The 23,036-nt window shown below is 38.2% G+C and overlaps 1 protein-coding gene across 1 annotated transcript; it reads left to right on the top strand.

The window, feature by feature from the left end:
• The first annotated feature begins 3,803 nt into the window (after positions 1–3,803).
• Positions 3,804–23,006, top strand: ddx21 (DEAD (Asp-Glu-Ala-Asp) box helicase 21). Its single transcript, XM_041980659.1, has 16 exons — positions 3,804–3,977; positions 6,507–6,734; positions 6,920–7,060; positions 8,263–8,338; positions 9,358–9,536; positions 9,636–9,753; positions 10,219–10,404; positions 13,416–13,561; positions 13,808–13,957; positions 14,166–14,327; positions 14,584–14,703; positions 15,047–15,120; positions 16,240–16,399; positions 21,350–21,484; positions 21,800–21,844; positions 21,952–23,006. The coding sequence occupies exons 1-16, from the start codon at positions 3,819–3,821 to the stop codon at positions 22,219–22,221; spliced, it is 2,349 nt and encodes a 782-aa protein (XP_041836593.1). The 5' UTR covers positions 3,804–3,818; the 3' UTR covers positions 22,222–23,006.
• Positions 23,007–23,036: the final 30 nt, after the last annotated feature.

Raw genomic sequence — 23,036 nt, 5'->3', positions numbered from 1 at the left:
GTATGTATGTATATATGTATGTATGTATGCATGTATGTATGTATATATGTATGTATGCATGTATGTATGTATGCATGCATGTATGTATGCATGTATGTATATATGTATGTATGTATGTATGTATGCATGTATGCATGTATGCATGTATGTATGTATGCATGTATGTATGTATATATGTATGTATGTATGCATGTATGTATGCATGTATGTATGTATATATGTATGTATGCATGTATGTATGTATGCATGTATGTATGTATATATGTATGTATGTATGCATGTATGTATGCATGTATGTATGTATATATGTATGTATGCATGTATGTATGTATGCATGTATGTATATATGTATGAGAGTGTAGAATGGTGTATACGCACGCCGCTGAAGTTAGTTTCCGATCCGTCGAATGTGGACTGAAATATCCTAAACAACATTTAAATTAATTAAAACTTTTATTTTATTTGTGAAAATGCAAATAATGCTAATAATAATAAAAAATACAACACTTAGAGTCCTCAAATCTTTTCATTCTACGCAGTGTACAGATTCCTTAAAATGCAATATTTGAAGTTTCTGTTTTACTGATATTTTGTTTTGTGGATGAACCTGAAATTGTAAAAATTATGGGGAAAGGGTCAAGAATTTGATAAACTGCAATAATGGATGGTATAATGCATAATGGTACACAACAATGGTGGTGTATAACAACAAATATATATGTATGTCTTTTCCTTTTCAAACAGGAAAATTAAATGTAATCATGTAAATTGTGTAAATGTTGAAACATGTTTGAAATAAACCACCCAATAGCCGACATAATTAATTCTCATCTTTCCATTTATAAGGAGTATTTTATTGTGCTGTGTGAAGTACAGTAGATGCATGAGACAATTGAAGTTTTCCATCTCTTGCAGCACAAAGATGACTATGTGACCCAGGCTTTTTTTTTTAATAAAAATATATTTAAAAACGATAAGGAAATCATGCAAAGGATAATTATATGATCCTACTGGAGACAATCTGATACTTGTCCTCTGCCCCCTAATAGATACTAGGAAGCAGAAAAACACACTATAATAATTTTGACATATCACATTGTTATAAATAGCAAATATCCCCCAAAGAAATTTGGTATTTTTTTTGTTACATTTTGTTAAAGGACCAAATAAAGAGCTCATATTAAGAAAAACTTACTTTTCTTACCATTTTTTTCACCGGTCGGGCCTTAAAGGGTTAAAACATCTGTTTATATTTTGTTTCCGATGTTGTTGTTAAGCTTCACTGAAACCAGAGTCCCATTCCAAATACTAGACTAAAAAGCATGCAGGCCTCTGTTGAGTCTGCAGAGTTTAAAGCAGAAAAATGTCACTCAGAGGCTACAGGTTCCCGGGCATACAGGTCCAACAACTATAGTGCCAGGCAAATTAGCCCACAATCATTGAAAGCGGTTCTTTTTCCATTTGCTTCTAACTGGCCTGAAAACACAGCTGCAGTTCTTCAAAGCTGCTTCTGTGTTTGTAAAGAACAGGTCATGAGATTGGCCTGCTTCAGTAATTGGACATCCATCGAGAGTTTTTCTTAATTAAGCGGGCTGCAGTAGCATACCTGTGCCAGCTCTATCCACCTGCAATTACTGGACATCGAGCAACAAAGATGATAAATACTTGTACAATTGACAATCTCCTGTACACAATGCATTTGACGATTAAAAGAAACACCCTAATGCTGACACGTGGATGTTGACCTTAATTCGGGAGCACGAACACTTTGAGAAGAAGGAATGGGACCAAGGAAAATCACTGTGACTGAACCAGGTTGGAAGATTCAAAGGGCAGTTATGGAATGCCAGGAGGATATGGTTGCTTGTAGACCAGGAGTCTTACTCAGCACGAAGCTTTTTGGAAAGTACCAAACTCCAGGCTGTCCTGTTGCAAAAAAGATGTCCAACTGCACTGAGATCTTGTGAGTAAATTCCCAACATTTGTTGAATTTATAGTATAAAGTTTATTTTTTTGCTTATTTTTTATGTCTACCTTTTATTTAAAAAAGCATATTGGTAGCACAATATTGGCATAATTTACTCATCTATCAGTTCTGTTGTTTCTTTCCCCCCCTTTTTTCCAAGGATGTGAGAATTTCAGTGATTTTCAGGCTGATATTGACCAAGTGGGCCAGTGAAAGTATCAAAGCCTTACCACGTAAAAGGTATTTATGAAGTATATCTTTATCTGCTGTAGCATTGCTACAATGTTAAGGCAGCATTTACATGTTTAGGTTGTTGGAATCAGGCAGTTGTAAGGATCAGGAACCATTGCATGTTATATAATTCAAGATAAAGTTTACTGACACAGCAAGTTATTATTCACTTACTCATTTAAATGCTGTTATTTACTTGTCAAGTTTTCCAGCATATAGTAATTGTTTTATTATGTATAAATTAATCTTTTACTCCCCTTGTCCTTTTAATGGCCCACATCCATGGTCTCATCATCAGACAACGCAGCAGCGAACCTTTCTACACGGACTGCCACGTCTTCCACCGGTATCAGCTGTCCACAGAGGCTTTCCCACGAAGAAGCAGCTTCCCACAGCCCTGCCTCAGCTAGCTTCAGTCCTTGGTGAAAAGTAAGAGCTATGAACAAACCAAGTCACTGGTCATGATTTTGATTTGTTTTTGTGTTGCCACTTAAATCATGTGATTTTAAAGGCAAAATAAAAACTTGTCAAATTAATTCCTGATGATGAAGGTGCAAAGGCTGAAGGTGAGCCTGTATTTAATTTAATCTTGTGAAGCAGAACAATCCTTTACTTGCTCATTATATTAGCAAACTGTCCTGGATGTACCATCCCTTCCACCAGATAGTAGCTCGGGTTTATGAAAATATCACAATTTCTTCTTCTCTTCATTTTTATTGCTCAGGCCATTGTCTCTGGTGAGGAGAGGCCTAATTATACATTTGAGAAAAGGTGGGTACCCATCATCTTTGACAATGATGCTCAGCTGTAATCGCATACTTGTCAGACTTTGCCAGCTGCAAACACCTGTCTCCTGATGTCTGCTCCATGACCTCCAGGTATAGGATCAAATTTATCCTAAATGTGCTGCTTTCAGAGGAAGGTCAACAGGTAAACTGAAAAGTATATACATTTGACCTGAATGATAACTAAAACTTAATGAAAATCAAATGCATAGAATTAACTTTAAAAGCAGGGACAAGGAAGTTTTCCATGTGATGGATGAAGGCTCCCAGAAACAAACTTTGACCAAACAGGATCATTTTATTGTCTAACTACAGGTTTTATAAAAATGAAAGGGCTACTTAGTGTAGGTAAAACAACAGAGCACATCTAATTTATAGATGCACATCTATACAAAAGAAGGGAAGGTTGTGAAACATAACATTTCAATAATTTAATTTATTGCACGAACCAGAAACTGTGTTTTAATGCATTTAGATGTTGTTTACGATATTTCAGTCCAGGTTTGAAGAATCTAGATGTTGTAGTTTTTGATCAAGAGCTGCCTATTGTGGTCTAGTTTGCTGCAAATTCAATGGAATCATCCTTTACACATTCGACGAATCGGAAGCTAAATTCAGCGTCGTTGTATATTTATTTAGTGTTATTTCAGTTAGTTTAACTCGATTGATTTAATAAAAACAGGATGAAAGTTTTTTACTTTCGTATTTTTACAGCAGAATTCACAGTAGTTGTCTTTGTTCAGCCACACATCTTTTACTCGGTGATAGTAGCTGTACTTCTCATCTATCCACTCTATTTCTATATTTGCTGCGCTAGCACGTCAGTTCGCACAGCCATGCGCGTTCCTTTTCATCCACGCTCCCGTGGGTTAGCCTGTGTCCAAGCCGAGGGTCTTCAACAGGGCAGACAAATGCCGTCAAAAATCATATTTGAAAGCGAGGAACACACCATGAGCGAAGATATGGACACTGTTGCGGAAGTTAAACCCGTAAAGGTGAGTTTAATGGCTCGTGCAGCCCTAAAATAATCTGTGTTTGGGTTCCTGTACCACGGCTCCTCCATGTTTGAAAACATGTGGCTGTGCTTGCTAACACGAACCACGTTTACATGGAAACATTTACAAAGTTGTAAATAAAACAGCAATGGGAATCAAAAGAAAGCTAAAATAATAACCAATTGTTGTTGTATTATCTCCTTCAAGTAATCCAGAAAGTCATGGCGACGTTAGCATACATTTACCGTGTAGTTTGTTAGCTTAGCTAATGGCTCATGCTCTAGAGTCTGTGTTAAAGAGCTTTAACCGGTCATGTATCGAGAAGTGTTTCCCTGTCAGGATCTGTTACCCCTACACCCTCCCGCAGGAAAAAAGGCGGAGTCAGTCGCGCTCTCGTGGCCAATTCCCGCAATGTTGGCTCTCTGTTATTTCTAGTTCCGTGCCTCTACTAATAGATATATAAACGTAGATGTCGCCTCTGACGCTGTTGTCCATTGGAACGATGCGTCAACGCAGCCGCCATCTTGGGCCGGGGTAAGCCGTGTCTACTTACTTCATTAGTCAATAAAGGCAGAGGTCTATCAACGATTACAATCACCATAACTCGCGGAATTTTCTTACGATTTTCAGTCGGCTTGGTTTATTACAAATGTCACACATATTTATAATACAACAGCTTATTATTTTTTTATTATAATTTTTAAAATTTTATATTATACACTTACACATACTCACACACCCACATGCACACAGATTTTTTCTACACCACTAAGAGAAATGATAATGGTGATGTCATGTGGAGTTATATTTATAATATAAAGAATAAAAAATATAAATAAGTAAAAATAAAGGAATGCGTTTTTAAAAAGAAAAAAAAAAGAAAAACACTCATTCAAAAAAAAAAAAAAGGATTGCCTAAATTAAACATTTACCAAAATACTCCTAAAACTAAATACCTCAGTTAAAGTTACATCTGTGCCTCCTGTACCACGAATATTTACCCGATTTTGTCACGGTTTTGTTTGCTACAAACAGCAGAGATGTAGTTATGATACAGGTCACTGTTAGACATTAAAAAATGCGTGCTTTATGCTGAAATTATTTTTATTATGCTCTTTAACAAAGACATATGGTAAAATATTAATAAATGTATACATTAATTAATTTGACACTTTAATAAACATGATTGATCATTTGGTGAACAAACACACGCAGGGAGCTAAAACCCTTGGAAAAAATTGCTATACCTTTGCAAAGTCTGTGGATGTAGCATGGGAAAGTGCAGAGAATCCCTCAGATAGCTGTATGCTTTCGGACCATGGAGGTGCAGTGTAAGGGCAAACTCTCCCTGCTCCCTTGTGTATTCATGTCCCTGCTTTGAAAAGAGGTCTATCAGAAGATCTGGAGAAAGTGAAGAAATGGAGAAATGTAAGATTTATTGCTGCATTTATCATTGTTAACACAACCAAAGACTTATGTTCATAATTAGATCATTTGCAGCATTGTCTTAGGTGCTTTGTGAGAAGAAAGCCAATTTCATTTTCAACACAGAACCACACTTAGTGTTTATTTGTGTTATACGCAGTGTTGTATGGAAACTTCAGGTTTATTCAAATACAATTATGCAAATCTAGTTGATTTACCATTTCCAAAATACACAGTGTGTGTGTTTTTCTTACTGTATTGGGTTACATTCTTTCTGCAGAAATGCAGCTGCATATATGTTGCCAACAGAGAGCTCTTTTTTGTCAAATTGTTGAGGGGAAGCTTTATATGACGGGGTTCTGCTGACTTGTCTTCAGTCCACTGGTAGCATCTCTGAGTTTCATCCATCTAACACAAAGTATGTGCATATAGCCAGGGGAAACACATTCTGATGGCAGGGGGAGTAGTATCTGACAGGTGAGCCTCAGCCGTCAGAGTGCGTATAATGAACATACTTTGCCTTTTTTCCTGTGGGTGGGGGTAGGGATAACAGATCCTGATAGGGAAACACTTCTTGATACAAGACCAGAATAGTGAACCGACGACATACAAAACCTGACACTGCTGACATTATTTGCATGAAATCTGCTGACGTTTAATTTTGCTGAAGTTGTTACGAATAATAAACAGTCTTTAGACATCAAAGGTCACTATCGGCTGTCATGGCGGATAGATTTTATCCTGATCTTAGCAAGTTATTTAAACGAGGAAAACGTAACATGGACTTTTCGTTTATTAAATATTTGACAGTACTGTACTTGATGTGTGAAACAAACAGTTTAAATTTTAAAGGACACCCTTTCCAATGAGATACTTTTAATCAGATATGAGCTTTTGCATTTTTTATTGATTATAATTAAAATGAGTTTATTTTAAGACAGTTAATCTATTTGTAGAGATACCACTTTTTGTAATATATATATATATATATATATATATATATATATATATATATATATATATTATTTTCAATTTTTAATATTTTATTTGCTTTAGAATATAAAAGTTATTTAAATAATTTGATATTTTGTCTTGAAAATGAAGAACAAGACCAAGGAGAGCAAGAAGCTGAAGAAGAAACAACAGGAACAGTTGGAGGAGCAGGAGGACCCAGACTGTGGCCCCCCAGCAACAAAGAAGAAAAAGAAAAAAGACAAGATGGCAGTGGACCAAGGGAACGACCTCTCAGATGAGGCCACTGACATGAATGGCAACAGCAATGGTGTTGTAACACCAAAGCAGAAGACCAAGAAGAACAAAGAAGAAGCAGAGGTTAGTGCTGTGCTCTTTTTGTGATCATGCAGATATCAGTTTGATCTTTTTTTTTTTTTTTTTACTGCAATGCCTTTTTTTTTTTTAGTTAAATTGACTAAAACTCAACATCTATATTTTTAGCCTTTCTTCAAGTTTATACTGTGTCTATATTGCAATACTCTCAATTCTTTTGATGGGTCTAGAAAAATGAGAAGAAGCAAAAGAAAGCAATTGCAGAGGCAGCAACCAATGGACATTCCACCCCATCCACCCCAGTTCAGACTCCCATCCCAACACCATCCCAGTCAAGTGAGGACTCAGCCAGTGACAGTGAAAAAGAAGTGGTAAGATTGGTATACTCTGCAGTTTTGAGCAGTGGTTACTGTTTTGTTTTTCTCAGGAGATTAAAGGTTTGTGTGAATTCATATGACTGCACTCTGTGGTGCTTTTTAAACACATCATGGCAAACTTGCATTCTTTGAAGTAGGGCTGGGCGATTAATCGAATTTTAATCACAGTTATGATCTGGGTTTTCTCAAAATGAGATGGTCAAATTATTTGCTCCTTCTCAGTTTACTCTTGTGCTGTTTTCAGCGCTCTGCTGCAGGCTCCTCCCACCACCCCAGCCGCTTTGGTTTTATTCAACTCGAGTTGCAAACACCTCTCAAGTTATGGGTGGGGAGGCGACGTCGCTCCTTCTCCATTCATTTTCTATGGAACTTGTGCGATGAGGCGAAAATCGCTGCTCTCCTCCAGCCAAGCGACAGGCGACATTCGTGCACGTTAAATGTGACACGAGAGAATAGAAAATGTTCAATTTTTGTGAGTGGCGACTAAATAAATAATAATAATAAATAATCCAGCAGCTCCCAGAGACAGCGAGATGTCAAACGTTATAACAAATATATATATTTTTTTTTCTCTCCAAAGACCAGTTAACACAGTGAACAACCCGGGATTTAAGAAACTCATCAACACTTTAGACAATCAGCATCTCTGCCATCGCGTCACCATGTTAGTGTAGTGTCCCCCCCTGCCCTGTATGATGAGTGTGCTGAGGGTGTTGTGGAGGACGTGGCTACAGTCCAATGTTTCACCACCGCACCATAGAGCTGTATATGATTTTAACGTGGAATGAAATGTCTCCAGATTAATTTTTTTTCCCAGATCACACCCGGCAGAACATAGCTGCTGGTCTGAGACAAACAATTGTGGGACCTGGGTGGAAAGAAACTAGTCTGTATTACCACAGACCCATGCTTCAATGTCATGCTGGCTGCCCCCCCCCCCCCCCCCCCCCTTTCTCTAATCGTGTTAAATAATCGAGATCCCAATTTCAATCAAAACAATCGTGATTATCATTTTTCCAATAATCGAGCAGCCCTACTTTGAAGCTACTTTCCTATTTTATAAAGGATTTTGGATTCTGTGACTAGATGTAATGTTTTGTTTATGCTAAATTTATGCATAGTATTACATCATATTATTATTTATGTATATATATATATATATATATATATATAAAATTTATTTATTTTTTATTTAGGAAGAGACACCAGAGCAGAGAGAAGGGGCATTTTCCAACTTCAGAATCTCCCAAGTCACTGTTGATAAACTGAAAGGTAATACTAATAATACTTGGTTTTTAGGCTTTTTTTTCTCCTGCAGCTTAGAACAAATGTGTTTAAAAACTGTATGTCTGCTTATAGATGGCTCACACACAACTGCTTTCAAATGTGTTTTGTATAGAAGCAGAGAGCGGCCGGGCTCAACTATTATTAGTTTTTTAATCGTTATCTCGATATAACAAGTTAGTTTTCTCTTTATCTCGATAATTTAAGATATAATTTATCTTGTTATCTTGAGTAAACAAAGTTTATTTGCTTGAGGTGATGAGATGATTAAGAAGGTGGGCTCAAAAGTTATTGTTACTGTGTTTTATAGAGCTCATGACAGCCAGGGAGGGAAATCATGGTCTAGATAATTCTGGGAATGATTGATGGTAAAACTTAATTGTCAGACACATTGCATTTTCAGTCTTTGTCAGACTTAATGGAAATAATAACAGATAAGGACAGTCCCACTCTTCTCCTATACACTTCTAGCCCAGCAGAGCTCCTTCAGGGCCAGACTGCTGCAGCCAAAGCATGGAAACCAGCACTGCTCCCAGTAAACCACAAACACTCAATAAAAGCCATTAATGTCCAAAGACGTGCATGTTAGGCTGATTTGAGTCTCTAAATACTTGTTAGGAGATGACTGTGAGTCTGATTGTTTCTCTGTGTTGGTTCTGTGATGGACCAGGAGCAGCTCCAGCCCCCTCACAACCCAGCATTTGCTAACCTCAGTTTATTTTAAGTTTATTATGACATTAATGTGTTGATTCTTATTAGAAGCGACTCATTCTATACTAGAAATGTACTTCATTGGAGCCCAGAGGCTATTAAGGTACTGAGGAGTTTTGGGATTTGCTAGATGACAAGTCACCATTGATCAGTTGTTGTCTTTCATATCATCTTATGAATGAATGAATGAATGAATGAAAAATACTTTATTAATCCCAAAGGGAAATTCAATTAATTAATTAATCAAAAAAATTATCCCACCTTCTCACTCTGTCTCTTTGCTATTACATCTTCAGCTCGGGGAGTCTCATACCTGTTTGATATTCAGGTTAAGACATTTAATCCTGTTTATGATGGAGAGGATGTGATTGCCCAAGCCCGAACTGGAACAGGAAAGACATTCTCCTTTGCTATACCTTTGGTGGAGAAGCTCCAAAGGGATTCAGGAGAGATGACCAGAGGCCGAGCTCCCAAGGTGCTCAGCAATTACTGAAATATAGCAAGTGGCTCCAAGTTGTCCTCTGAGAGTGTTTGTGCTTGACTTGTTTTTTTGTTTGTTTTTTTTTGTCTGTAGGTCCTGGTTTTGACTCCCACTAGAGAGTTGGCTATCCAGGTCGCCAAGGACTTCAAAGACATATCCAAGAAACTGGCTATTGCTTGTTTCTATGGCGGCAGCTCTTACAACCCACAAAGTATGTCGCTGTTAATATTTGTATTTTGTGTCCACATGATGCTGTTTTCTGGGCCCCTTTCCTTTTTTCTTTCTTTTTCTATTATTCCCAGTAAGTGGTTTGTATGCAGCTGCCTTCAGAAGAACTGATGCATCCTGCACTTTTCTTCAGTTTGCTGCTGTTATTTCATTATTTTTTTTTGTGGCCACTGAAAGTTAAAATTCCCTTTTTGAAAATGTGCTGGTGTCATCATGGTCACTTTTTCAGGCAACCAATCTTATGGGCAGAAATTGTTACCTCTAAAACACAATTATCTTTTATTCAAGTAGGTGTAAAATGATCAATACCAATGAGCATTGAAATAGAAAATAAGTCATGCAATTGTTCATATAAGTCTTCACTTTGTTTTCATATGTTGGTTTAAGCCTGTTGTAACAACAGTTTTTAAACAACATGACTAATAACTGTTGTTCTCTTCCTGTCTAGTCGATGCCATCCGTAATGGTATTGATATTCTGGTTGGAACTCCTGGTCGCATCAAAGATCACCTTCAGAACAACAAGCTCAACCTGTCTAAGCTGAAACATGTCGTTCTTGATGAAGTGGACCAAATGTTGGACATGGGATTTGCAGAACAGGTTGAAGAAATTCTGGGTTCATCATATAAGAAAGGTACATTTAATCTGCATTTATGAGGATGTGTGGATGTACAAACTATACATGCATGTCAAAATTTTCTAATGACATTAAATAATTGCCTAGGGCAGTGGTTTCCAAACCTTTCAAAGCCACGACCCCCAAGATAACATAGTGTTAAAGGTCCCATATTATACACTTTATTCCCAATCTGAGACCATTCATTAATATCTAAATGAAATATTTCCGCCATGGTATGGACAAATCGACCCTCAGTTTGAGTGCAGCGGCTTCTCTTCACCTCCCTCTTTTTAGCAGCTTCAGAAATGTGCCGTTTATGGTGGGCGGAACCCTGGTGGAGCAGCTCAGCTGTTGGCTCCGCCCATCGCATCGCCCGTCATGAGGTGATTGACAGGTTAGGCCTTAGCGGTTACTAGACGCTGATTACAGCGTAGTGAAGGATAAACAAACGCAGACAGTTACCCCTGTTTACATGGTAACTGAAATCAATAGTAATATCCCGACCCAAACCGCGACGCACGGAGAACACAGCTAGCTACGCTCATCAATCTGATGCACAATGGCACCGGATACAAACAGTAGAAACAGTGACTTGGCTACATTTACAACAGTGCTAATATATTTTCAAGCTATCAGACTAATAAGGCCGAAACGATAAAATAACTGCCAGCTCTTACCTCTCCAGCTGTGTCATGGACAGTTGGTATTGAACCTGGCTTCAGCTTCAAACGGTTGGCGAAGCCTGCTTTCCATGCCCCCATGTTGTGGAAACAGTCCTCTTTGAAATGCTGGCCACAGACATGCAAAACCTTTGGAAGTTTTCCGGGTACATTTCCTCCAAAAATAAAATTAATCCACTCAGTCCTCGTGGGTTCAGTGGATGGAAGTAAAAAAAACGTTTTCGTGTTCATTTATGCAGCCACAAACAGAACAGTGCTTCTGTCGCTTAGCCATGTCCGCTAACGAGGGTTGCCGAAGAGGGAAAAACACTGGGCGCTAGGTGATTTTTAGAGGGCGGGCTTTGAGAGCCGGTAGGCGGGTCCATCGCTCTGTGGGGAGTGGTTATTGTCCCTTATGATGTCATAACGTACACGCTTTCAAACAAGCTCATTTCAGCGCTTACTTCCCTAGAGGTGGAGCAGGGGGGAGAGAGAGCGCCTGAAAGAGTTTCACACTTACGGGTCTCCTACACATGCGGGGGGACCAGTATGACTGTTCCAAAACCATTAAAAAGTGAATTTTGCATAATATGGGACCTTTAAGGATGTTCCGATACCATTTTTTTCTGTCTGATACAAATTCAGATGTGTGGGGTTTAGGTATCTGCTGATACCGAGTACTGATCCAATAGCCATGTTATTTTATTAAGAGGTCAATTAAATTTCTAAATTATATTTACTATAGACTATTATTCAGTCGCCTAGCATAGTTAAACCCTAAAACATTAATTAACACATGAAAACAAAAATTGTCACAGAGCTTTTTAAGTTCTTGAGCAAATGTAAATATAGGCCTACTTCATTTATATCCTCCTGACTACCAGAAAAAAAATTGTTTAATCAATAATTTTTTTTTATTCCCCCGACTGTTTGAAGGATAATCTGAAAACTCTGACAATGAAACTCGTTCTTCTTAATTGAAAAATACAGAACAAAATTCAGGAAATAGCTACAAATGTCCACTACAGAAGACAATTCTCAAACTCTTAAATGTTGTGGTAAAATGTTGTTATATTCATTTAGAAAATGGTTTAATGTGTTTTCAAGAGATATCATAAAGAAATATTACAATAATACTTCAGGACTACATTTGCACAAAAAGAAGTTATGCACTTACTTTTCCTCATCTTATAAAATGTGATTGTGGTCATGAATACCATTTTCCTTGAAGAAAAACAGGATGTTCCCAAAGCCCCACCCCTATAAATGTGGTACCATTCAAAAGCCCTGGATGTCCTTTTTAGAGAACAAAAGGAGTGGGTTCAATAGCATGCAGGGGGATGGAGATATTCAGGTTTACAAATGTCCTCCACAGAGGACAAATTTATACTACTGGTAGTCAGGAGGATGTAGCACTTTACAACAACCCACTGGTGAACCATAGTGCTTTACAAAAGATAAAACAATAAAAAAAACACCAGAAAACAAGTACATAAGTAAAATTAAGACAAATAATAAAAGGACAAAAAATAGAAAGATAAAAGAAAGATAGACGTGTCACCACACTACTGGGTGTTAAAAGCTATCCTAAATATTAACAGTTTACAATCAATTCTAAAATGGAGTAAAGGATGGGAGTGATGTGCTCCCTTCTCTTGGTGCCAGTTAAAAGCCGGGAAGCTGCATTTTGCACCACTTGAAGGCGGCTATGGCTGTCTCTATCTCAGTGTTAGTGTCAGACAGAAACGTTTAGAGCAAAGACCGAAAGCCCATCTGTGAAAGCAGATGGGTCGGACAATAAATGTTGATGGTAATAACACTTGATGTCATGGCTGCAAAGCTTCAATAATCTGTAGAGCCGAAAATGACCCACAGTCTGTTTTTGCAGGTGACAGCAGGTCATTCAGTAGCTCTGTGGGGCTTATTGTCTGCCTAACTCTTGAAAGAGTTGTAATGAAAAAAAAACCTTGTTTAACATAAAACAGGCCTGGAACCGGCCTCCTAATCAATGTACTAAAGACTGAGCTACACACTTTTCACTACAGCTCTCAGTCTAAGTTTTGATAGGCTCAACCATGGATGTTAATGGGACATTTGCCTCTGTTCTGTTCGTGTAGTGGAAAAACAATGTTGAACAAAGGTAAGATTAATAAATGGATCATATAAAGGAAAGGGGTAAGGAAGGTTTATCAAAGGACAGTAAAGCTGTGTTAAAGTAATTGTTATAAGGCCCTTTATAATAATTTTTAAAGAATAAAGCGTTCTCAAGGGTCCTTTTCAACTTAAGAAACACGGATTACAGCTTTGTGGACATGGGGTCTCAGCGTAATGTGTGTAAAATTAAATGTGCATGTGTCTCCTTTGTAGACTGCGAGGCCAACCCACAGACTCTTCTGTTTTCGGCCACCTGCCCCCCCTGGGTCTATGAAGTGGCCAAGAAATACATGAGACCAGGATGCAAACATATTGACTTGATTGGCAAGAAAATGCAAAAAGCTGCAACAACTGTTGAAGTAAGTTTGTGTATGTTTTTGAACACTGTCTGATAGTTTAAAAGTTAAAACAAGCGAACGTATGTCTCCAGGAATAGCTGGCAGTTTGATTTTGATTTATCAGCATTCACAACAGTGGCAATAAATAAAAGTACGAACATAAATCTGCTTGCTAGTTTAACAAAAAGGCCTCTTCTCTTTTTTTCTTTTCATCTCTTTGTTTTTTTTTAATTTTATTTATTTATTTTTTTTGTCTGTTTTCTGCAGCACCTGGCCATAGCATGCCACTGGTCGCAGCGGGCAGCAGTGATTGGGGATGTGATCCAGGTGTACAGTGGAAGCCATGGCAGAACCATTGTCTTCTGTGAGACAAAGAAAGAAGCTAGTGAACTTTCCTTAAATGCATCCATCAAACAGGTAGATGTGCTTGCATGTTTGTAAGTAACCAGTTTCTGCAGGAGCAATATTTTAAACCCCTTAATAAAATTGTTATTAACATAACTTGTGCTGCATAGTTATACGGCTAATTTATTAAAATACTGGGACTTGCTGCAGCTTTTCTATTTTCAGTGTAGCAGTTGCTGTTCCTTTTTAATGCTTTTTAATTTTGTTTGGGTTTTTTCAGAGTGCCCAGTCCCTTCATGGTGATATTCCACAGAAACAGAGAGAGACAACCTTAAAAGGCTTCAGGAACGGGTCTTTTGAGGTTCTGGTTGCTACTAATGTTGCCGCCCGTGGATTAGACATCCCCGAAGTGGACCTGGTGGTCCAGTGTTCTCCACCCAAGGTTTGATTTGATGCCAGTGATGGTATTTCTAATCTTACAGTTTATATGCATGCACTAAATATGTTCTAATCTCAGAGTGTATATTTTTCATAATATATAAACCGTTTGGCATTTCTGTGCTTAAGATAGAACTCAAACGCAGATGAAAAACAGTGTGTGCAGTCTTGGTGAAGAACACTTAATGGATGGATGCTGGTCACACATTTAATCAACAATTTTGCACAAATGACAAGGTGATCTTTCATCTTGTTGTTAGGACGTAGAGTCATACATCCATCGTTCAGGACGTACAGGCCGAGCAGGAAGGACTGGAATCTGTATCTGCTTCTATCAGAGGAAAGAAGAGAACCAGCTGCGCTTTGTGGAGAACAAAGCAGTAGGTTATGGCATCTAGATAAACACACAGAACAACTTCTTACACGTTATAAGTTAAATAAAATAAATAAAATTATTTTTGGCATGTAATTTTAGGATTTATTGGATGTCTTCATTCAGTGTTGGAAAAACTTAATATTTGAAACTCAAATCTGAAAGATTTCAGTCAGACTGAAGAAACTTGTTTCCATTTAAAAACTGCAAAACGCTATGATTGCAAACACTACCTGTCAGAACTGGTGCATTGCTGTTTTTAAACATTTGACTGGTAATGTGGCTTGTAGGTATGTTAACTTATAATTTTAACATCAATATTAGCTAATACTGATCTGGTTTTATTTCAGGGAATTACATTCAAGCGAGTTGGTGTTCCAACTGCAAATGATATCATCAAGTCATCGAGCAAAGATGCGGTCAGGTACGTAACCCTGGATAGTAAAGGCCCAGTTATGCTCCCTTACGTATGTTATTGGTACATCCGTTTCGACTTTGTCATAAGTCGCCCTCGATACCTCCATGCGTCTTTTATGTGGCCGTAGTTATGAAGTCAACTCATCCGCTAGTGGCTTGTGCTGAGTTCAGTTTGCTCCCTCATTCTGATGTCGGTTTTGGACACTGGTTGGTGGTGGTAATACGCCGCTGTAAAGTTGTTTGCAACCGCACAACACGCCCGACACACTCACACAATCTTTCTTCAAAAGCTCCCGTCATCTGTTCAGTTGAGGTCCTCGTCGTTATCTTCTTCTTCGTCTTCCTCCTCCTGGTCGCTAGTTGCATGTCAGTTCGGCTGATTAACACTAACTTGGGGCGTGCCATCTTGGATACATCACGGTTTGATTTAAAACGATTCAGGGTGCTTTGATTTGATTATTAACAATTATCAGGATTTTCAGTGCATCTTTTTTACCACATTCAGTTATTTTTTCACTCCATTTCTACTTCTTACTTTTGAATCCATTCTGTATCCATTAATTCAATTAACCAAACAAGCTTATTTCCATAATGACTAACTTTGAAATAACTATTGCTAAATAAAATATTAAATATGATTGTAACCCATCTATCAAAACAGCTGTTTTGATAAAGTAGTAATTTGTTATTTCTAATATTATTGTGTTGTTTTTTACATTTTATTACTTAGTGGTAGTACTAGTTTAGTTTGTTTTTGTTTATTGGGTTATTTTATTTCATGCACCAAGGTTTGAAAACCATAATTTTAATTCTCTGTTGCTGTCTGTGTATCCACTTTTTGCTTCAAGCATAAATGGGCTTGAAGAATCAATAAAAACCAAATATTTTTTGTTGCATGGAGCTTCTGTATTTTATTTCCACATTAAATCGGAATATTTTGTTGCCAAATGAAAGTTGCTGCCATTGTGAGGACGCCACACTTTATCAATCATAGCTCCAAAAGCCTTTTCTTTTGTTATTATAGGCTACTGCAGTATCATTATAAAACTTCATGACAAAAAAAAAATTCTCTAGTTGTTTTTATCTTTGTCCACCTTTTTTTTTTCCTTCTTTTCTTTACATCCAGGTTTTTGGACTCTGTTCCAGTTGCAGCTATTGAATATTTCAGAGCATCAGCTGAGAAGCTGATTGAAGAGAGAGGTGCAGTAGAGGCTCTAGCTGCTGCCTTGGCCCATATCTCTGGAGCCACAACTCTGGAGCAGAGGTCGTTGCTCAACTCTGATGCAGTAAGTTTCACGTGCACATATACTGTAGACTAAAGCTACAACTCTAGAATCAGTACTCTTTCAGATTTTACCATTTGAAATGCTTTATGCTCAACTTGGATTCTTTTTTTTTTCTTCTTTTATTTAATCTGTATTTGTTGTTTTTTTTTAACCCAAAAAACTGATGTTCATGAGTTTACAGGTGAAGCTCAAAAGATAAGAAATTTGCACAAAATTTATTTCAGTAATTCAACTTAAAAGGGGAAACAAATATATAGACTCATTACATGCAAAGACAGATATTTCCAGCATTTATTCATTATCATTTTTATGATTATGGTTTACAGCTTATGAAAACCCAAAAATCTAAAACTCAAAAGTAGAATATTACATGACTCAATAAAAAACTTTTTTTGAATACAGAAACGTTGACCCTCTGAAGAGTATAGTCACCCAAATACAAACTCAGTACTTGGTTTAAGCTCTTTTGTGTGAATTACTTCCTCAATGCGACGTGGCATGGATCCTATCGGGCTGTGGCCCTGCTGGGGTGTAATGAAAGGATGCTTCATTTGCAGCCTTCATCTCTTATGCATTGCTTGGTCTGTGTCTCATCTTTCTCTTGGCAATCCCCCTGTGAAGGACCGAGCTGGTAAAGGACAAGGACACAGTTGGATTTCAAAAAACAGAACGGGTTTATTTACCCAAAGTACTCACAAAACCAGTTTTGGGCCTTTTTAAAAGAGGTCAATGGAACAAAACTGATCAAAGGTACAACGATAACTCAAACTTTAAACTAACCGTTTAACAGGTAACTCAAAAGAACTCAATTAACACAAACCTGCTAACCGAACCAACTTAACAAAACAACTAACCTGACCTACAAACATGACACAAAGGGGTACCTAAATACTGGCTGATCAGACCAGTTCTAAAACACAAGAGGGGTTGACAAATACTAACAAATACATTAAACAATTAGACAAAACCTAAACAGTTAGCTCACTATTACTTAACAAAAGAATTACTCAAAAATAATACAAGAAATCAAACTTATCAAAACTAAATGTTTAAAAATATGAAGACCATTAATCTCCCCCCCGGAAGGAGCTGACTTGGTCTGGGCCCATGGCACTTCCTGCTCCCTGGCTTCTGCCTGTTGAGCTCACTGCCGCCCCCCAGCGTTCATCATGCTCCCCCCAGCACCATTAAGAGAGAAAAACATATATTAAATACAGAGAACTTAAACAAGATTAAATATAATAATGTAACTCAAACTAATCATAATGAAATGTGTATGGTGTAGTGGGGGTTACCGCCTTTAAATGTGTGGCCGTAGGTACGGCCATCGCACCCCCAGAGACTTCAATGGGGTTCAGGTCAGGAGAGTTTGTTGACCAATCAAGCACAGTAATCTCTTGGTCATTGAACCAGGTCTTGGTTCTTTTGTCAGTGTGGGCGGGTGCCAAGTCCTGCTGGAAAATAAAATCAGCATCTCCAAGGAGCCTTTCTGCTGAAGGAAGCATGAAGTGCTCTAAAATCTCCTGGTAGACGCTGCATTGACTCTGGACTTAATACAGCACAGTGGATCAACACTGGCCGATGACAGGGCTACCCAAATCAAAACACTGTGGAAACGTCACGCTGCACTTTAAGTGTCTTGGACTGTTGCCTCCGCATTCTTCCTCCAGACTCTGGGACCTTGATTTCCACATGAAATGCAAAATTTGCTCTCATCAGAAAAGAGCACCTTGGACCACTGCTACACAGAGTAGTTCATATTTTCTTTAGTCCAGGTAAGACACTTCTGACATTGTGTTTTGTTCAGGAGCAGTTTAATAAGAGGAATGACATTTGAAGTCCATGTCCAAGACCCGTCTGTGTGTAGTGGCTCTCGAAGCACTAACTCCAGCCTCAATCCACTCCTTGTGAAGCTCCCCCACATTTTCCTCCCCATGATCCTCTCCAGGCTGCTATCCTCCCTGCTGGTTGTTCCACCCTTTTCTTCCACACTTTTCCCTTTCACTGATCTTTTTATTGATGTGCTTTGAGACAGCACTGTGAGAGCATCCAACTTCTTTTGCAACTACCTTTGGAGGCTTTCCCTCCTTGTGGAGGGTGTCAGTGATGGTTTTCTGCACAGCTGTCACATCAGCAACCTTCCCCATGATTGTGAATTCTACTGAAATAGACTGAGAGACCATTTAAATGCTCAGGAGTCCTTTTCATGCGTTTTGGATTAATGAGCTGATTAGAATGTGTCACTTAAAAGCTACAACATTGCACTATTCTAATTTTCTGATATTTAGCTTTTTTGGCTTTTCATAAGCTTGTAAGCCATAATCTTCAAAATTATAACAAATAAATGCTTGAAATATCTCACTTTGCATATAATAAGTCTATAAGGTACATTAGTTTACCTTTTAAAGTTGAATTACTGAAATCAAGCTTTGCACGATATTCAAATTTTTTTAGTTTCACCTGTAATCACATTCCCTGGTTTTCTTCTCACACACTGCATTGTGACCAAATATTTTAAACTTAAGTTCATCAGATGAAAATGTTTGTTTATGGTCTGAGTGATTTGTAAAAATGTTTTGAAAAATGTCAATTTGCTGTGGTGGACCTTTTTAGAGAGGGATACTTTCCTAAAATATAGCACTGTCAGCAGACCTAACTACCTCAGGCAAGTTGTTCCAATGTCAACTGGAACAGGTAAAAGTCCTTTACCTGAGGGCTGCAAGATGCTAACAGTATAGGGTGTTACTATTTCAGTGGAATCAAAGGGACAGACCAGTGAATGTGTAGGAGCCATTTTTCTGTGTTTGCATATTTTGTTTGGGCACTAGGTGGCAACATTGTGTATCCTATGTCACTGCTTATTTAAATGGGAGTCTTCCTGCAGGCAAGGTGTTCCTTGTAGGAAGGTGAACACAGTTTTTGACCGTTCATTATTCATTTATTGATGGTCCACTCAAGCCTTACACGTTAACGTTGTACAAAAGAATGAAACATCGTTGCTGTATGGATATGTGATACTTGTGCACTGGGAATGCTCGCAACACAATTTATGAGATTCAATGAACACTTTAAGTAATAACAGAGCAAAACGACAAATATGGCTTGGACTTGGCTTTTGCACACAAGTACGTCAGCGACAACGCGTCAAGAAAAGTTCCCATAAGTAGCACTTCAGGCACTTTAAGCGTAGGCTTAGTACCTTTACAGAATGCTTTTAAAGTAATCAATAAAATCGTAAATCAAACCTAAAACATACCAGCAGCCAATGTAATGCTGCTAAAACAGAAGTGAAGTGATCCTAATTACTTGATCTGGTGAAAAGCCTGACAGCAGAATTCTCTACGGTCTGTTGTCCATGGATTTTTAAGGCATGTTAAAAATTTGCTTATTGCAGTCCACCTATGATTAAACAAAAGCATGTAAAGTCACTACTGTATCTTTGATGGTTAAAAACTATCTTGGAAATATTTCTAAGATAGGAAAAATGTGACTGGTCGAGTTTTATGATATAGTACTTAAAGTTCAGCTTGTCGTTGAACCAGATGCTGAGACTTTTTGTATTGAGTTTCCCTACATTATCCACTAAAGATCCAGCAGATGGCAGAATTGGCTTTGCCATCTGCTGACATCCAGTTAAAAGAACTTTGGTTTTTGTGGAGTTTAACTGAAGGATGGAGTGGCGACTTGTCCGGGGTGTACCCTGCCTCTCGCCTGCTAATTATTGGGATAGGCTCCAGTTTTCCTGTGATCCTGAATTGGACTAAGTGGTATTGAAAATGAATGAATGAATGAATTAACAGAAGGAAGTTTTCAGACATTCAGTATTTACCATGATCCAAGGAGTCATAAGAAGCACAGCTGTGCGGTTTACTTTCCTACCTTCACCTAGGGTCATGAGCTGTGAGTAGTGATAGAAAGAACGAGATCATGGATACAAGCAGCCAAAATTAGTTTCCCTCCTGTGGTGTCTGGACTCTCCCTTAGAGATGGGCTGAGAAGCTTGGTCATTGGGGAAAATTTCAAAGTAGACCCGTAACTTCCCCATGTAGAGAGAAGCCAGATGAGGTTGCTCGGGCATCTGGTTTGGGCACCTCCTGGATGCCTTCCTGATGGGGTGTTTCAAGCATGTTCCATTGGTTAAAGACCCTCTCTCAGCTGGCCTGGGAAAGCCTCAGAATTCCCCAGAATAAACTGGTGATGAAAAATAGGTGGCGAGAGAGGGAATTAAGGGCTTCTTTGCTTTAGCTGCTGTTCCTGTGATCTGACCTTGGATAAGCAATGGAAGATGGATGGATGATGTAGCTGCGTGTCAAAATTATAAAAGTGAAACATTACACCATGTGTCTGAATTATGTGCCTCAGGGGGAAGCATGTGGAGAAAAAAATAAAATTGGTCCCAAAGTTGGCCCCCGGTCTTGTGAGGATGCAAATTGTATCCTCTTATAGACAAATTGGGGGTATTATGCCTTTCTGCACTCCAAATGCTCCAGAAATGTTTTTATCCTTCCTCATGGATATGTCTTGACACAATTCTGTCTTGCAGGTCTGTGAATAATTATTCTGATCTCATGTTTTAACTTTTCTTAACACACCAGATGTGCATATGTCCTCTGAATTTTCCACTGAATTCTGTTGGGCACAAGTTGACTTCATTTGAGAATCATTTAAGACCAACTGAAGAAGTATGATGCACCAGAGCTTAGTTTTTTTTTATTTTCAATAAATGAACAGAGCCCTCCAGAACCTGGTTCTATTCCTCACCATCAAGTGCAGTGTGTAGACTAAGAGGGGGGGGGGTTGGCTGGCATCTGTTTTTCCAAACGAGGATAGGGAGTGAAATGTTTGGTCTGCGCTCTTTATTGCTGCAAGCCGTGTATACATGCACGCCTGATCTGTTAGTCCTGGAAAAGTTAACAGAAATGTAGTCTAACATTTTTCTTGTTTTTGCAGGGTTACACCACTATACAGCTGTTGTGTTCTCAGCAGATGCATAATCTAGGTTATGCATGGACAACAATCAAAGAGCAGCTAGGGGAACAATTTGAGAACCACATTCACAGAATGACCTTCCTCAAAGGCAGAACAGTAAGTGCACACAGACCAACATGGTGTCCCTGGGAAGTGTTGCTGGGGTGTACACACATTTGTAGATTATTCTTGTTGCACTTTTTTAGGTTGAGACATTTCTTACGTACATTTGATGCATAATTTGATGCTTTATAAGTATAGAAATGTTTAAGGCTATAAATTTACTGTCACACAGTATACACAGAGGTAAATCAGTCAGATAAACAGAAAATCATCTCATAGCTAAAGTGCTGTAAAATCTTTCAGCATGAGGGATTTTCATGACAGAACTGAAAAATTCTGACCCTCTTGTCCTCATTGTGTTTGTAACAGGGAGTTTGTTTTGATGTCCCAGCTGATAAAGTCAAAGAAATTCAGGTGAGAACAACAGAACTTTATGTGCTAGATAAAGATGACCTTAGGATACATTTAAGTAAAAACAATCCAAAGTAAACACTATCTAACAACACTTTCTACTTCAACAGGAGAACTGGAAAGATGGTCGCCGCTGGCAACTGACTGTAGCCACAGAGCTCCCAGATCTGGAGGAGAAACAATTCAAAGACCATGGTGGTAACCGTGGTGACAGAGGAGGGTTCAGAGGTGGAAGGGGGCGAAATTTCAGGGGAAACGGTAGCTTTGGCAACAACAGAGGCAGTGGCGGTGGCCGTAACTACAACAGAGGCAGTGGAGGTGGCCGTAACTACAACAGTGGAGGACACAAACGCAGCTTCAGTCAAGCTTTTGATAACTAAGTGCCAACCAGTGGACATAGCCTCTTACTAGGGCTGAAGATCTACATTATAAACAGGGAAAATATAAAATTGAATATACAAGTCATTGAATTTCAGATACTGTGTAAAGAAACTGTTGTGAACAGGATAGTCTATTTCCAATTAGACAGAAATAAATTAAAATAAAGTTCTTTTGAGTGGCAGCCATGTTGTAACCGTATTAGGTGATGCATTAGCTGAAACATTTTAAAAAGGGTCCATTTTCATAGTTCACTTTAACAAGATCCAAAATTCAGATTCTTTATCTCAAATGTCTAAAAATCAGTCCCACTGGCTAATTTTCTGGTAATTAGTTATGTAATGACATGGTATAAATTGAAAGCTGGAATCTGTCCTCCAGTTGGTTATAGTTAGTTTCTTTATGGATACATATCCATTTATATCAGGTGTTTGGGGAACAGCAGCAGTAATCAGACTTGAGACTTTGTCTAAGAAGATGTGACATTTTTTTCCCAGCAATATGTAAACTTTCTATTTGTAACAAGGATACAATATATTTATTCAAAGTTTTCTATATCATGATATTGCTTCTTTCAACCCGCTGTGTCACACAGGAGGTGCTTTGTTTGAAGATTAGTTAATAAGACGTGCCCACTGTCTGATTTCTATGTTGCCCTCAATAGTAACATCTCTCCCCAAAAGTACATTGGATGATTGCTTTGCAATTGCTTCTATTTAATGACGGTCTACTGCTTCATTTATTTGAATGAAAAGAGCTGTTCATTAAAAACATTTAAAAAAGTAAACTCGTGATTGTGTTTATTTGTTAGACATGT

Source organism: Melanotaenia boesemani, chromosome 1, assembly GCF_017639745.1.
Source record: "Melanotaenia boesemani isolate fMelBoe1 chromosome 1, fMelBoe1.pri, whole genome shotgun sequence".
NCBI classification, from domain to species: Eukaryota; Metazoa; Chordata; class Actinopteri; order Atheriniformes; family Melanotaeniidae; genus Melanotaenia; species Melanotaenia boesemani.
This window is presented reverse-complemented; position numbering and strand designations above follow the sequence as displayed.